Genomic DNA, 14460 nt, shown 5'->3' with positions numbered 1-14460 from the left:
CTTTATAATCCTGTTTCACCCCCTATGGAGAAACTTTTTCCCGGTTGGTTTCCCCGCGTTTGAATCCCGCAACACCTTCAATAAACCGATGTTTAACCCCCGGGAAATGGTCAGCTCCGTTCCTCTCCAATACCAGCGGTGAGAGCCGGGCGCAGCCAGCACAGCCCGAGGCCCTCAGACTGTTGTAGTGTGTTGTTAAGTTTCTTGTGTTATTCCCCCAATTTATGTATTGTTTCCCCCTATTAAGTGTAAAATGGTTTTGTCCCCCAGTTTTTCCCGCCACAGCCCTGATGTCCGTTAGGTTACCATGGTTACCCCTGTGTCTGTACCCAAGTTATATAATTTCTCCTGCCCCTTTTTCCCTTTTTAGTGAATCTTTTCTCCTCCCTGGGCTCAGTCAATCACCCCCCACTCCTCCTGGTTTTCCAGAACTTTCGTTCCCCTGGAGGTGTTGGTTGGCTGGGGTCCCGGGACCCCTCCCGTACCTTTTGATTATTGGTCTCCATGGAGTGTCAGTTCTGTGAAGTTCATCCCCTCACCTTTCCCGATTGGTTCCACCTGTACCACCCCCCCCCTCCTTTATAATCCTGTTTCACCCCCTATGAAAAGACCTTTTCCCGGTTGGTTTCCCCGCGTTGGATCCCGCTACACCTTCAATAAACCGAGGTTTATCCCCCGGGAAATGGTCAGCTCCGTTCCTTGCCAATACCCGCGGTGAGAGCCGGGCGCAGCCAGCGCAGCCCGAGGCCCTCAGACGCCGAGGGGCGCTGGCCAGGAATTGCAGAGGGGCGTCGGCCTTTCGCCCTCAGCAGCCGGACTCTAAACTTCGGGCCACATATGCCCCCCTCTGCAAACAACACTTCTCTGATTGCTGCTCCTGTGTTTGCTGCTTTGGGATGTGGCTCGGGCATTGCTTACCCACAGGTGAATGGTGGATTGGTTCCATGGGAATTGTTTTTAATTAACGACCAATCACCATCAGCTGTGGAGGAGTCAGTCACGAGGTTTTCATCATCATCCTTGTTAAGTTTTCTGATGTGTCCTTTCTCTTTCTTGAGTATAGTTTTAGTATAGCATTCTTATAATAATATAATATATGATATATTGTGAAATGATATATTATGATATGATATAATACATTATTATATATAATATAATATAATATAACATAATATAATATGATATAATATAATATAATATAATATAATAATATGTTTTATAATATATTAATTATATTATAGCTCAAGAGTAGCCACAAATTCTTCATTACAAGACAATATAGAACTCTGTAAACCAACAGACAGCTGCCAAAGGGTTTATTTGATTTTCTGACAAAAATATATGTATAATTTTTATAGTGGATTTATAGTGTATTTATAGTTTCTATAGTGTATTTCTAGTGTGTGTATCATTTCTGTAGTCTATTTATTTTCTATAGTGGATTTATAGTGTATTTATAGTTTCTATAATGTATTTCTAGTGTGTGTATAGTTTCTATTTATTTTAACATTATTAGTTTTTATTTATTTTTTTATAGTTTTTATTAATTCTATTTCTATTTATTTTCTATAGTGTTTTTATAGTGTATGTATAATTTTTATAGTGTATTTATAGTGTATTTATAGTTTCTATAGTGTATTTCTAGTATATGTGTAATTTCTACAGTGTATTTCTAGTGTATATCTAGTTTCTGTAGTGTATTTATTTTCTATAGTGTATTTCTAGTGTGTGTATAATTTCTATTAATTTTAATATTATTAGTTTCTATTTATTTTTTATAGTTTCTATTTATTCTATTTCTATTAATTTTCTATAATTTATTTATAGTATATGTATAATTTCTATAGTGTGTTTCTAGTATATGTAGAGTTAATTTAGTGCATTTATTTTTTATAGTGTATTTATAGTATATGTGTGATTTCTATAGTGTATTTCTAGTGTATTTCTAGTTTCTGTAGTATATTTATTTTCTATAGTGTATTTATAGTGTATATATAATTTCTATAGTGTATTTATTTTCTATAGTGTATTTATAGTGTGTGTATAATTTCTATTAATTTTAATATTATTAGCTTCTATTTATTTATTTTTATAGTTTCTATTTTATTTCTATTTATTTTCTATAGTGTATTTCTAGTGTGTGCATAGTTTCTATTTATTTATTTTAATATTATTCGTTTTTATTTATTTATTATAGTTTCTATTTATTCTATTTCTATTTATTTTCTATAATTTCTTTATAGTAGATGTATAATTTCTATTGTATGTTTCTAGTGTATGTATAGTTAATTTAGTGCATTTATTTTTTATAGTGTATTTATAGTATATGTATGATTTCTATAGTGTATTTATAGTGTATATATAATTTCTATAGTGTATTTATTTTCTATAGTGTATTTATAGTGTGTGTATAATTTATGTAGTGTATTTATTTTCTGTAGTGTATTTCTAGTGTATTTCTAGTTTCTATATTGTATTTATTTTCTATAGTGTATTTCTAGTATATGTATAATTTCTGTAGTATATTTATTTTCTATAGTGTATTTATATCGTGTGTATAGTTTCTATAGTGTATTTATAGTTTAAAGTAGGAACCAAGTAAAAGAAAGTTGAGAGTTTTAGAGTTTAAAACATATATAAAAAATGAAGTAACTCCAAAGGCGAACAAAGAAATTAGAATTCACTACTGTAGCTTTGTGTGTCATGACTTAATTAGCTAAGAAAAATTGCATTGTGGCATGAGTCCATAAGATGAAATATCTGAGAATTAAGTCAAAACCATAAATATCAATCCAGAGATCTGCCAGGGACAGGTTTAACAAATATAAACATTAACCCTGGGCTCCTGGGGGCTTCTCCCAAATCTGCTTTGTGTGGAAATTTATAATCTATTTTATAGAATTTATTTTATAAAAATGTATAGAATTTATCAAAGAAATTCCCAGATTCTCTCCTCCCATCGCTGTAAGGGACTAGGTTGACTGAAATATGCTGGAGCTTGGTAAAAACTGGAGGAAAATTTGGATTATTTTGAGTCTGGCAATGGCTTGGTTGCACCAGTGCAGGTCAATAATGACGAGAGAGCTGCTCTGAGAATTGCTGTGTCAGAACTGTGCAAAAATGCAAAGAGGATTTCTTTTAATAGCTATATATATATATATATATATATATATATATATATATATATATATATATAGCTATTATGTATATAAATTTATATATATATTAATATATATATTAATATATATAATATATTATATATATTATATATATAATATATATAATATATTATATTTTATATATATTAATATATATATTATATATATTGCTTTCATTTATTTTCCAAACGAGGTTTAGGAATATTACCAAGATTTAGGGATTTTTGGGGTTTTTTTTTAATGCTTTGGTTTGATGCTTTTTTAAAAAATGATGCTACTTGGTAGCATATTCAGGTTATTCTGAATAAATTTCCTTATTCTTTTCCTTTCCTTGTTCTTTCTTTCCTTTTTCCTTTTCTTTTTCTTTCCTTACTCGCTCTGTTTCATGGATTCTGAATTTTCATGGATTCTGAATTTTCAGGGATTCTGAATTTTCAGGGATTCTGAATTTTCTGCATTTTCACCCCCTGGGTGATTTGCTGCTGTTCAGTGTTTTCATGGGCTGGCACAGAATTGAGATTGGGATGGCAGCAGCATTTCCTGAGTTACTAAAGCTGAATTTTGCTGGTTTTTCTGACCTGCTTTTTATTTTCTCCATTTGTTTCCAACCGTGTTTTCATCTCCCAGCAGAGATAAATGGCTTTAGGAGAACGGGATCCTGTTTATTTCTTTTCTTATTCTTATTTTTGGGATTTACCAGCAGCAACAGCCTTGGAGCTGCAGCATCCCTGGGGGCTGTGGGGAAAAGAATTCCCTCCATTGTCACCGTGGTATTTTTTGAAAAATCAATTTATCAGGATTTTTCACCTGAGGAGCCTCAGAAAAGAAATGTAAACAATAATTATCGGAAAAAGAAATGTAAACAATAATTATCTGATTGCTTAGGATGGGGTCTGGGGGTTGTTTACCAACAGGTGTATCTTTGATTGGTTCCATGTGAAACGTTTTTAATTAATTATCAATCACAGCCAGCTGTGTCAGTACTCTGGCCAGTCACAGGTTTTTATTATTCAGTCTTTTTTAGCCTTCTGATGTCTCCTTTCTCTTTCTTTAGTATAATAATATAATATAATATAATATAATATAATATAATATAATATAATATAATATAATGTAATACAATGTAATACAATGTAATACAATGTAATACAATGCAATATAATATAATGTAATACAGTGCAATATAATATAATACAATGCAATATAATGTAATATACAATGCAATACAATGCAATATAAAATGCAATATAATGCAATATAAAATGTAATATAATGCAATATAATATAATGCAATATAATATAATGTAATGTACTATAATATATAGTATAGTATAATATAATATAGAATATAATATATAATGTAATATAATTATAATATAAATATGATAATCAGCCTTCTGAGAACATGGAGTCAGTTCTCATCTCTCACCTCCTCCTGGGACCCTCACAAACACCACACTCCATCTAAACAATTCTCTGGAATTCCAGGGGAATTTCCAGCAATTCATCCCCCTTTTCAGTGGAGGGAGCCTGCAGCAAGTGTGGCCTGTCCCATTTTTCCAAGGAAGAGTTTTAATTCCTGCTCTGCAGCTGCAGGGAACGGATGGGGTTCATCCCACCTTCATGGGATTCCTGTTCTCTGTGCCTCCACTCCCCAAAACCCCTGCAGAGTTTGCTTTGAACAATTCCATCCTCCAGGCCTCCACTTTCCCATCTTTTATTGATAAACCCTCTCCTGCAAGAGCACTTGGGGTGCTGGGAGCTATCTGGGTAAGAATTCTCATTCATTAATATTAATTAATGTGCTCCACCTCAGGTGACTGCGTTACCTGGTCACCAATTTGGGGTGTGGGGTGCCCTAAATTCCCATAAATCCCCATAAATCCCCATAAATCTGGGATCATCCCAGCTGCATCCATCAGCACATAACCCTGAGCACAGAGCCATGAGTCGTTGATTTTTTTCGAATTTTTTTTGTTAAGGTTGGGATTAAATGTGTGAGACAGTATTTTTTTGTTCAGGCTCAGATGTTCATTAATTTTTTTTATATTACAGTCTTTACAAACTGTGAGATTTACAGCACTTTCTTCTAACAAGGTACAAATGGAGCTGTATCTTTCTTCCTACAAGACTTTTTAAGGATAAACTGTCTAATTAAAAATGACATTTAAATAATTTTTGATTTTTAACTCAATAATTGACTACTTGTTTTCTGCAAAGTGGACTTTTTAATTTAATTACACAATTCTACTTAAACTTACGAAGAAGAAGGTGAAGAAGAAGGAGCAGTCTCTGCTTTAAAACCTCTCTCTTGCTTTATATATTTTACCATATTGTAAAACATTAAATTCTCAGAATGGGTGACAATGACACAGCCAGGGGAGTCAGGCTGAGCTGGGGGATTTGGTTTGTGCAGATTCCCTGAGTGATTGCACAGCTCTGCCAGGGGATCCAGGGTTTAAATCATATTTTCAAAAGAATAATTAATAGAAAAAAAAATATAAATAAATAATAACATAATATTTATCATTAATTATATAATAATATAGTATAATTTTCTCATGATTATATATATATAATTATATGTAAGTATATAATTATATAGAAGTGTGATTATATAATAATATAGTATAATATAATATATACTGTTATATCAATTAATATATGATAAGTTATAATATGATAAGATATAATATAATATAATATAATATAATATAATATAATATAATATAATATAATATAATATAATATAATATAATATAATATAATATAATATAATATAATATAATATAATATGATATGACATGATATGATATGATATAATATGATATAATATACAGTATGTAATATAAAATATTAACATAATATATACAATATATAGTATATACAATATATAGTGTAATAACACAATCCATTATATTAATATGTTATAGTAATATTCACATATAATTATATATTAATAATATATAAAAATATATAATTATATTTAAAAGTAATTTGATAATATTTTTATTTATCACTAGAGGGGATGCAGAGAGGGGGTAAAGAGCCCTCCTCATTCTGGAATTCATTCTGGAATTCATCCCGGAATTCATCCTGGAATTCATCCCGAAATTCCAGCACTGAGTTCTCCTCATTTCCTCTCCCTGGGCAGTCCTGGGGAGCACAGGTTGATTTATTTATTGATCAAACCAGGAAATGAGTTTGGTTTATTTTGAATTTCTTTAATTGAGGCTGCATCAGCCTCAGGTGACAGCGCTGCTCTAGGTTATTGCCAGGGTAAATTTGGGGGTTTTGGTGAAAATCCCTTTTTTGTGCTTGTGAAATCCTCTTGGTTTTATGATTTTTAATGCCTTTGAACGCAATAGGAAAGCAAAGAAGTGGGATAATAATTGCCAATATGTCAGAAGAGAATTGCTGGTGGCATCCAGAGCAGCATCTCTGTGGCTGCAATCCAGCAGGAATGGTGTGGGTGGCTCAGAGCGCTCATCCCAGCCATTCTGCACGAGCTCATGGAACAGATTGGCAGGGGGGCTGCTGCAAGGAAGGGAAATGTGGTTTATGGGCGGCAGATAATGCACTGCGTGTCTGAGAAACTTCGGGGAATAACGCACGGCGCTGCGCCGATCAAACCGTGGGCGTCGCTCAGAAAACAGCGTTTTCTTTGCTTGAATTGCTGCCTGGTTTTTGGTGTTTAATGCAGGATGAGTTACATTTGAACCAAAAAAAAAAAAAAAAGAAAAAAAAATGAAGCAGTTGTGTCACTTGTGATGGTGACAATAGGGAGAAAAGGGCTGAAAATCGGGATTTTCATGGTGGCTCGTTCTCCCTTCTGCTTTGGGGCAAACCCCTTGGATGGGCCTGGAAAGGCCCGGGGTGGCCTTGGGGCAGCCGCGTATCAAAGGACGAGAAGAGGCTTCAGTTCTTCTTTCGGTCTCGGTGTTTATTAATTGTTTATCTAAAAGATTTTCTCTGGGCCCGACAGAGCTCTGCTCAGCAGCCAGCCATGAGCACACTCCCTGCCCTCCGGGCGGTCACCTATCTTTATACCCAAAGTTACGTGTACAATATTTATCATTTTTCCCCAATACTTTTTATTCTTATTGTCCGGTGCACTTTCAGTAATGACCAATCCCAAAGTGCCACCATCACCACAGAAGATGGAGGAGAAGAAGAAGAAGAAGAAGAAGGACAGGACACGCCCCAATTCCTCCATCTTACTTCTCTAAACCCCCCTGTACAGAAATCCTAAACCCTGTGTTTCACTCTCTAATTAACCAATCCCTTCACCATTCACCCCGGTGAAACCCTCCTGTCCTCATACAGGTGTCGTCTCCTGTGTAGGATCAAAGTGCAGCCACCAGACACTTCTGGAACATTCCAGGACTCCCGAGCCCCCCAAGGGTGCTCTCGGTGACACCTCAGTCCTGAGGGGCTGAGATCCCACAGGGTGCACGTGGCTTTTGTTGTCCTTGAGGAAAACCTGTCACAAAGAGGGAGGTGACAAAAATCACCCAAAGAGCCCCACAAAGCCGGGTGGGTGTGGCTGTGAGGAGCTGGGGGTGCAGGAGGAAGGCTCAGGGAGATCCCAACATTTATAAATATCTATATTTATAAATATCCCTGATATTCACAGGATTATTCCTCTGGTATTTACATGGCTATTTCCCCAGTGTTTACAGGTTAATTTCCCCAATATTTACTGGATCATTCCCCCAATATTTACAGGCTTATAGTCCTAATATTTAAAGGGTTTTTCTTTTGGTATTTACAGGATTATTCCCCCAAAATTTACATGGCTATTTCCCCAATTTACAGGATTATTCCCCCAATATTTACAGGATTATTCCCCCAATATTTACATGGTTATTTCCCCAATATTTACATGGCTATTCCCCCAATATTTTCAGGATTATTCTCCCAATATTTACAGGGTTAATCCCTTGATATTTACAGAATTGTTCCCCCAATATTTACATGGCTATTTCCCCCAATGTTTATGGGGTTATTCCCCCAATATTTACAGGTTTATTTCCCCGATATTTGCAGGATTATTCCCCCAATATTTACCTGGTTATTCCCCCAATATTTACATGGCTATTCCCCCAATATTTTCAGGATTATTCCCCCAATGTTTACAGGATCATTCCCCTGATATTTACACAGTTATTCCCCCAACACTTACATTAAAATTTCCTCAATATTTACATGACTATTTCCCTGATATTCACAGGATTATTCCTCTGGTATTTACATGGCTATTTCCCCAGTGTTTACAGGTTAATTTCCCCAATATTTACTGGATCATTCCCCCAATATTTACAGGCTTATAGTCCTAATATTTAAAGGGTTTTTCTTTTGGTATTTACAGGATTATTTCCCCAAAACTTCCATGGCTATTTCCCCCAATATTTATGGGGTTATTCCCCCAATATTTACAGGTTTATTTCCCCGATATTTGCAGGATTATTCCCCCAAAATTTACATGGCTATTTCCCTAATTTACAGGATTATTCCCCCAATATTTACATGGTTATTCCCCCAATATTTACATGGTTATTTCCCCAATATTTACATGGCTATTCCCCCAATATTTACAGGATTATTCCCCCAATATTTTCAGGATTATTCTCCCAATATTTACAGGGTTAATCCCTTGATATTTACAGGATTATTCCCCCAATATTTACAGGATTGTTCCCCGATATTTACATGGTTATTTCTCCAATACTTACAGGATTATTCCCCCAATATTTACATGGCTATTTCCCCCAATATTTACATGGCTATTCCCCCAATATTTACCTGGTTATTTCCCCAATATTTACATGGCTATTCCCCCAATATTTACAGGATTATTCCCCCAATATTTTCAGGATTATTCTCCCAATATTTACAGGGTTAATCCCTTGATATTTACAGGTTTATTGCCCCAATATTTACAGGTTCGTTTATTCCCATGATATTTATGTGGCTATTCCCCCAATATTTTCATGGCTATTCCCTCAATATTTACATGGCTATTTCCCCCAATATTTACAGGGTTATTCCCCCAATATTTACAGGTTTATTCCCCAAAACTTACATGGCTCTTTCCCTAATTTACCGGATTATCTCCCCAATATTTACTTTGTTATTCCCCCAATACTTACAGGATTATTCCCCCAATATTTACATGGCTATTTCCCCAATATTTACATGGCTATTCCCCCAATATTTACATGGCTATTTCCCCAATATTTACATGGCTATTCCCCCAGTATTTACATGGCTATTTCTCCAATATTTACATGGCTATTCCCCCAATATTTACAGGATTATTCCCCCAATATTTTCAGGATTATTCTCCCAATATTTACAGGGTTAATCCCTTGATATTTACAGGATTATTGCCCCAATATTTACAGGTTCGTTTATTCCCATGATATTTATGTGGCTATTCCCCCAATATTTACATGGCTATTTCCCCCAATATTTATGGGGTTATTCCCCCAATATTTACAGGTTTATTTCCCCGATATTTGCAGGATTATTCCCCCAAAATTTACATGGCTATTTCCCTAATTTACTGGATTATTCCCCCAATATTTACATGGCTATTCCCCCAATATTTTCAGGATTATTCCCCCAATATTTACAGGATTATTCCCCCAATATTTTCAGGATTATTCCCCCAATATTTACAGGGTTAATCCCTTGATATTTACAGGTTTATTGCCCCAATATTTACAGGTTCGTTTATTCCCATGATATTTATGTGGCTATTCCCCCAATATTTACATGGCTGTTCCCTCAATATTTACAGGATTATTCCCCCAATATTTACCTGGTTATTTCCCCCAATATTTACATGGCTATTTCCCCAATATTTATATTTAACTAATTATATTTCCTTCCCCCTGAATTCCCAGGAGGAATCCTGCAGTTCCAGCTGATTGTGTCCCACATCCATGGCTGTGACCCCAGTGTGTCACTCAGGCAACATCTGCCACCTTTTATTTACCAGCCACAGATTAAAAAATGCCTTTGGAGCACCCAAAATATCCCATCTGTTCACAAAATACCCCTCTGTGCAGTGCCTGCCCATTTTCCAATGGGAAATCCTGCATTCCAGGCTGGGAAAGTGCAAGAAATGATCTTGATCTCATGGAATTTCTCATATTTTTTTTTGTTTTTTTTTTTTTTGCAGCAAGGGAAGCCCTATGTCTTTGACAGGGTGTTACCTCCCAACACAACCCAGGAACAAGTTTATAATGCCTGTGCCAAGCAGATTGTCAAAGGTAGGTGTTGTCCTCGGATGTTTAAATCTGAATAATGAATATTTAGAGTGTTTGGCATTGGTAATTCCAAGTATTTTGGTTTTTTTAAGGGGTTGTTTGGGTGGAAAAATAAAAAAACCCAATGGAATGAGCTAAAGGAATTGCAGCAGTTGTTCTGTGTCCTCTCCTTGTTATCCCACACAAAATCTTTGGTTTTTTGGGATGTGAGGGGTAAAAAGTGTGGTTGTGGTGCAGGACGAGCGTGGAATTTCTGTAAAATTGAGTGGATGTGAAATTGGAGTGGGGATGTGAAATGAGTGGATGTAAAACTGTAAAACTGTAAAACTTCAAAAGCATTGAAGAGCTGCTTTGGGAGTTGCTCTGCATGCAGAGAGTTTGGATTTCAAACAGAAATTTCAAACCTCATGGAAAACACCCTGTTCTTGGAACAAAACCTCCATAAACTGGGGAGATTTCAAGGTTTTCACTTGACAATCCAATTTTTTTGGGGGGCATTTTAATCACAGGCCGTACTCCCCCATCATTCAAAAAATATACAATATTTTATATAATAATCTAAATAATATTTAATGTAATATTTATATAATTCAAAAAATACACAATATTTTATATAATAATGTAAATAATATTTAATGTAATATTTATATAATTCAAAAAATACACAATATTTTATATAATAATCGAAATGATATTTAATGTAATATTTATATAATTCAAAAAAATATACAATATTTTATATAATAATCGAAATAATATTTAATGTAATATTTATATAATTCAAAAAAATATACAATATTTTATATAATAATCGAAATAATATTTAATGTAATATTTATATAATTCAAAAAATATACAATATTTTATATAATAATCGAAATGATATTTAATGTAATATTTATATAATTCAAAAAATATACAATATTTTATATAATAATCTAAATAATATTTAATGTAATATTTATATAATTCAAAAAAATACAATATTTTATATAATAATCGAAATAATATTTAATGTAATATTTATATAATTCAAAAAATATACAATATTTTATATAATAATCTAAATAATATTTAATGTAATACTTATATAATTCAAAAAAATATACAATATTTTATATAACAATCTAAATAATATTTAATGTAATAGTTATATAATTCAAAAAATATACAATATTTTATATAATAATCTAAATAATATTTGATGTAATATTTATATAATTCAAAAATATACAATATTTTATATAATAATCGAAATAATATTTTGTGTAATATTTATATAATTCAAAAAATATACAATATTTTATATAATAATCGAAATAATATTTAATGTAATATTTATATAATTCAAAAAATATACAATATTTTATATAATAATCGAAATAATATTTAATGTAATATTTATATAATTCAAAAAATACACAATATTTTATATAATAATCTAAATAATATTTTATGTAATATTTATATAATTCAAAAAATATACAATATTTTATATAATAATCGAAATAATATTTAATGTAATATTTATATAATTCAAAAAATATACAATATTTTATATAATAATCGAAATAATATTTAATGTAATATTTATATAATTCAAAAAATATACAATATTTTATATAATAATCTAAATAATATTTAATGTAATATTTATATAATTCAAAAAATATACAATATTTTATATAATAATCTAAATAATATTTGATGTAATATTTATATAATTCAAAAATATACAATATTTTATATAATAATCGAAATAATATTTAATGTAATATTTATATAATTCAAAAAATATACAATATTTTATATAATAATCGAAATAATATTTAATGTAATATTTATATAATTCAAAAAATATACAATATTTTATGTAATAATCTAAATAATATTTAATGTAATATTTATATAATTCAAAAATATACAGTATTTTATATAATAATCGAAATAATATTTTGTGTAATATTTATATAATAATGTCAAAATAATAATCACCCTCATGCTTTGTTTTTGTGCTGGATGATCCATCCTTGCTGATATTGATAAAACTATCGACATCAAACTTTCAAAGTGAAGATGCTGAGCTGGAGAACATCTTTTTTGCAGTTTTAAGAAAAAAAAATGCAACTTTCTGGTCTCATTTTAAAAAATTTCTTAAATTTATTATGTATTTCCATATATACATATGTATGTAATAAATATATTAAATTAATTAAATGGGACTTAACTGAAAATCCTTGAGGGGAGAGTTGGAATTGAGAAAAACACTTGGACTTATTATTTCATTTTTTTCTGCAAATGATGTTAAAACCCCACCTGTTCTTGCTTCAGTGTCTTTTTTAATCTGATTTTTTTTCCTCCTTTCCCTCTGGAGTTTTGGGTTTTTGGTCTGGGTTTTTTTTTCCTTCTGGGTTCAGTGCACAGATGGTCTGTAAATGACTAAAGGTGGAAAATCTTCCACCAAAAATAACTCAAAGCTGCCACTTGTGATTTGTTTTCACTGCAGGTGATGCAGAGGGCTGGGGTTTTTTGGGTTATTTTGGTTTTTTTTGGGTTTTTTGTTTGAAGAGGGTGAGGTGGGTTTTGTTAATGGGGAAGGTGAATTGCTGCTCTCTGCTTCCTCCAGCAAAATGCAAATATCCATGCAAATTCTGAGCAATTTTCTTGCATAACAGTTCATTAATCAGTAATTAATCAATAATTAATATTTCCTGCTGGCTGTGAGCTCAGCTGGTGCCTTGCATTCACCTGGACATAACAATTCTTTTTTCCCCTTTTCTCCCCATTTTATTCCCCTCTTTTTTTCCCCTTTTTTTCCTCCTTTTCCTCCTTTTTCACCCTTCCCCCTTAATTCATTTTCCTTTATTTTCCCCCCATTTTCACCCTTTCCTCCCTATTTTTCCCCTATTTCCCTCCTATTATTATTTCCCCCATTATTGTTATTCCCCGTTATTATTTCCCCCCATTATTATTTCCCCCATTATTATTTTCCCCCATTATTATTTCCCCCCATTATTATTTCCCCCATTATTGTTATTCCCCGTTATTTCCCCCTTATTTTTATTTTCCCCCTATTTTTCATTTCCCTATTATTTTCCCCCTAATTTTTCCCTATTTTTCCCTTATTTTTCCCCCTTATTCCCCCCTATTTCCCCCATTATTATTTTCCCCATTATTATTTTCCCCATTATTATTTCCCCCCGTTATTATTTTCCCCTTATTTTTATTTTCCCCCTATTTTTCATTTCCCTATTATTTTTCCCCTAATTTTTCCCTATTTTTCCCTTATTTTTCCCCTTTATTCCCCCTTTTTCCCCTATTTCCCCCATTATTATTTTCCCCCATTATTATTTTCCCCCATTATTATTTTCCCCATTATTATTTCCCCATTATTATTTCCCCCATTATTATTTCCCCCGTTATTATTTCCCCCTTATTTTTATTTTCCCCCTATTTTTCATTTCCCTATTATTTTTCCCCTATTTTTTCCCTTATATTTCCCCCATTATTATTTTCCCCCATTATTATTTTCCCCCATTATTATTTCCCCCTATTATTATTTCCCCCGTTATTATTTTCCCCTTATTTTTATTTTCCCCCTATTTTTCATTTCCCTATTATTTTTCCCCTAATTTTCCCTATTTTTCCCTTATTTTTCCCCTTTATTCCCCCTTTTTCCCCTATTTCCCCCATTATTATTTCCCCCATTATTATTTTCCCCCATTATTATTTCCCCCATTATTATTTCCCCTTATTTTTATTTTCCCCCTATTTTTCATTTCCCTATTATTTTTCCCCAATTTTCCCCTATTTTTCCCTTATTTTTCCCCTTTATTCCCCCCTTTTTCCCCTATTTCCCCCATTATTATTTTCCCCATTATTATTTCCCCCGTTATTATTTTCCCCTTATTTTTATTTTCCCCCTATTTTTCATTTCCCTATTATTTTTCCCCTAATTTTCCCTATTTTTCCCTTATTTTTCCCCTTTATTCCCCCCTTTTTCCCCTATTTCCCCCATTATTATT

The 14460-nt window shown here is 32.4% G+C and overlaps 1 protein-coding gene across 1 annotated transcript in view; it reads left to right on the top strand.

Moving 5' to 3' along the window:
- Positions 1–14460, top strand: part of KIF5C (kinesin family member 5C) — a 94606-nt gene that overhangs the window by 16998 nt on the left and 63148 nt on the right. Inside the window, exon 2 of the mRNA XM_064719146.1 lies at positions 10348–10438. Within this exon, the coding sequence (XP_064575216.1) occupies positions 10348–10438 (91 nt within the window). The remainder of the gene's footprint in view (positions 1–10347; positions 10439–14460) is intronic.

Source organism: Zonotrichia leucophrys, chromosome 7, assembly GCF_028769735.1.
Source record: "Zonotrichia leucophrys gambelii isolate GWCS_2022_RI chromosome 7, RI_Zleu_2.0, whole genome shotgun sequence".
NCBI classification, from domain to species: Eukaryota; Metazoa; Chordata; class Aves; order Passeriformes; family Passerellidae; genus Zonotrichia; species Zonotrichia leucophrys.
This window is presented reverse-complemented; position numbering and strand designations above follow the sequence as displayed.